The sequence below is a fragment of the Echinops telfairi genome, unplaced genomic scaffold (assembly GCF_000313985.2).
Source record: "Echinops telfairi isolate 266 unplaced genomic scaffold, ASM31398v2 ScPeMD7_3;HRSCAF=10, whole genome shotgun sequence".
In the NCBI taxonomy this organism is placed as follows: domain Eukaryota; kingdom Metazoa; phylum Chordata; class Mammalia; order Afrosoricida; family Tenrecidae; genus Echinops; species Echinops telfairi.
Genome location: NW_022103899.1, coordinates 51,620,232 through 51,622,182, shown reverse-complemented (window position 1 = coordinate 51,622,182; position 1,951 = coordinate 51,620,232). Strand labels below are relative to the sequence as shown.

At 46.8% G+C, this 1,951-nt stretch overlaps 1 protein-coding gene across 1 annotated transcript in view; it reads left to right on the top strand.

Moving 5' to 3' along the window:
• The window catches only part of DOCK10 (dedicator of cytokinesis 10), a 200,867-nt gene that overhangs the window by 172,383 nt on the left and 26,533 nt on the right, over positions 1–1,951 (top strand). Inside the window, exon 45 of the mRNA XM_045294740.1 lies at positions 507–722. Within this exon, the coding sequence (XP_045150675.1) occupies positions 507–722 (216 nt within the window). The remainder of the gene's footprint in view (positions 1–506; positions 723–1,951) is intronic.

Below are 1,951 nucleotides of genomic sequence, written 5' to 3'. Positions count from 1 at the left end.
ACATGCCCATCCCTGAATCATTAACCATGTAGGGGATCAAAAGACAGGCCATTGTCACTTATCATTACTGATCCCTTGGAAGGGAATCAGAATCATTCAAATTACATGAAGTTGTGTCGGGGTTAAGAGTGTCTCGTGGAAAGTTAAGATGCTATTTTTAGAAGAGAAAAAGATGAGGCTTTCTACTCCCATAAAATTACAGTCTCAGAAACCCCCAGGAGCAGTTTTGCCTGTCTTCTAGGGCTGCCGTGAGTTAGCCTTACCTTGATGGCACGCTCACACTCCAGTCACCAGAAGATGAGGCAGAAGACAAAGAGTAATGACATCTGTTACAATCCTTCCCTTTGTGATTGTCTACAACAATCAAAATTCATGGAATGCATACATATTGAATACACACACTGATTCCCAGAACATGTGCCACATCATCATGAAGAGCAGAGCTGGGAGGGCGTGGCCACGAACGCAGTAGAAAGAGAATGACCCACGCTCTCTCTTTTCCAAAGAACAGCAATTTCCCCGCAGAAGTGAAAGACCTCACGAAACGTATCAGGACTGTTTTGATGGCTACAGCGCAGATGAAGGAGCATGAAAAAGACCCTGAGACGCTGGTGGATCTCCAGTACAGTCTGGCAAACTCCTACGCCAGCACCCCTGAGCTCCGGAGGACCTGGCTGGAGAGCATGGCCAAGATTCACGCGAGAAATGGAGACCTATCAGAGGTGATGAGCGAAGGCCCACTCCCCATGGGCCTTGTCCTTCCTAGAAGGACAGTGGATTTTCACTTTGGGCATGCGTTGTGAAACTTACTATACTTTCCACCGGGGTAGATACGGCCCGATAAAAATGTTATGTAGATGTAAGGGCGCCTGACTCCAAGTAAATCACATCAAATAAAGGGCCAGATTCCATGTGGCTCCATCAGCAGGTGTGAGAAATGAGTCCAGAACGAAACGTTATTAACCAGAGGGTTATTATAAAGGAGGCCGTAAGGGTGCAAAGGTGGCTGGTAGAGTTATATAAATTAATATTCTGTATCTTGAAAGTCTTCCCTGCAACTCAAATGGAGCAGGAGGGAAATGGCTAAAAGAGGAAACAGTGGAGCAGATGAGAATGTATTGAATGTATTGTGTAAGGGATACTGTCTCCATAATGGAAAACATTGGCCAGAGTTAGAGATGGATGTACCATCTGGTGAAAGTAATCAGTGTCACGGAATGATCCATGTACAGATACTTGAAATAGCATAGGTTTTGTTATATATATTTTGCCATACTCATCTTTTAAAATAATATTTGAACAGAGAAGGTTGCCACGCTGGTAAGTGAGCTCAGCCACGGGTGATCTGTCCTTCTTTGCAGCTTGTCCTCATGGTCTTGGGGAAAATGAGCACTTGTTAGGGTCACATGTGAAGAGCTCACGGTGTGATGATGACAAATCAATATGTTATGTTTTATGTTGGCTTCAATATTGAGTGGATTGATAGCCAGCATTTCATCAGAGCCGAGCAGCATCTGGGAGCCCTGGAGGTGTAGGGGTTGACACGTTGAGTTGCTAGCTGCCCCCACTCGCTGCTCTTCAGGAGGAAGATCAACCTCTCTGCCCCAGTAAAGATCTACCAGCTCAGAAACCTCATGGAGCAGATCCACACTGTGCTCCAGTCACTGTCGTTCAGTCAGAAGCAATCTCATGACAATGGGTCTGGGGTTTATTTAGCGGCTTCTGTGTACCAAGTGGGAGGTGTTTTACCCTCCTCTCATCAGCATGCCCCTCTTGCAAAGTGATTCATTTCGCAGGGCAGTCCTTTGGATATGTTCAGGAAAGACCAGTCCCTGGAAAAGGGCATCCCGCTTGGTAAAGCAGAGGGGCAGAGGGACAGAGGAAGGCCCTCGGCAAGATGGACACACACCGGGGCTGCCGCGATGGACTCTGGTCTAGGAACCGTGGTGAG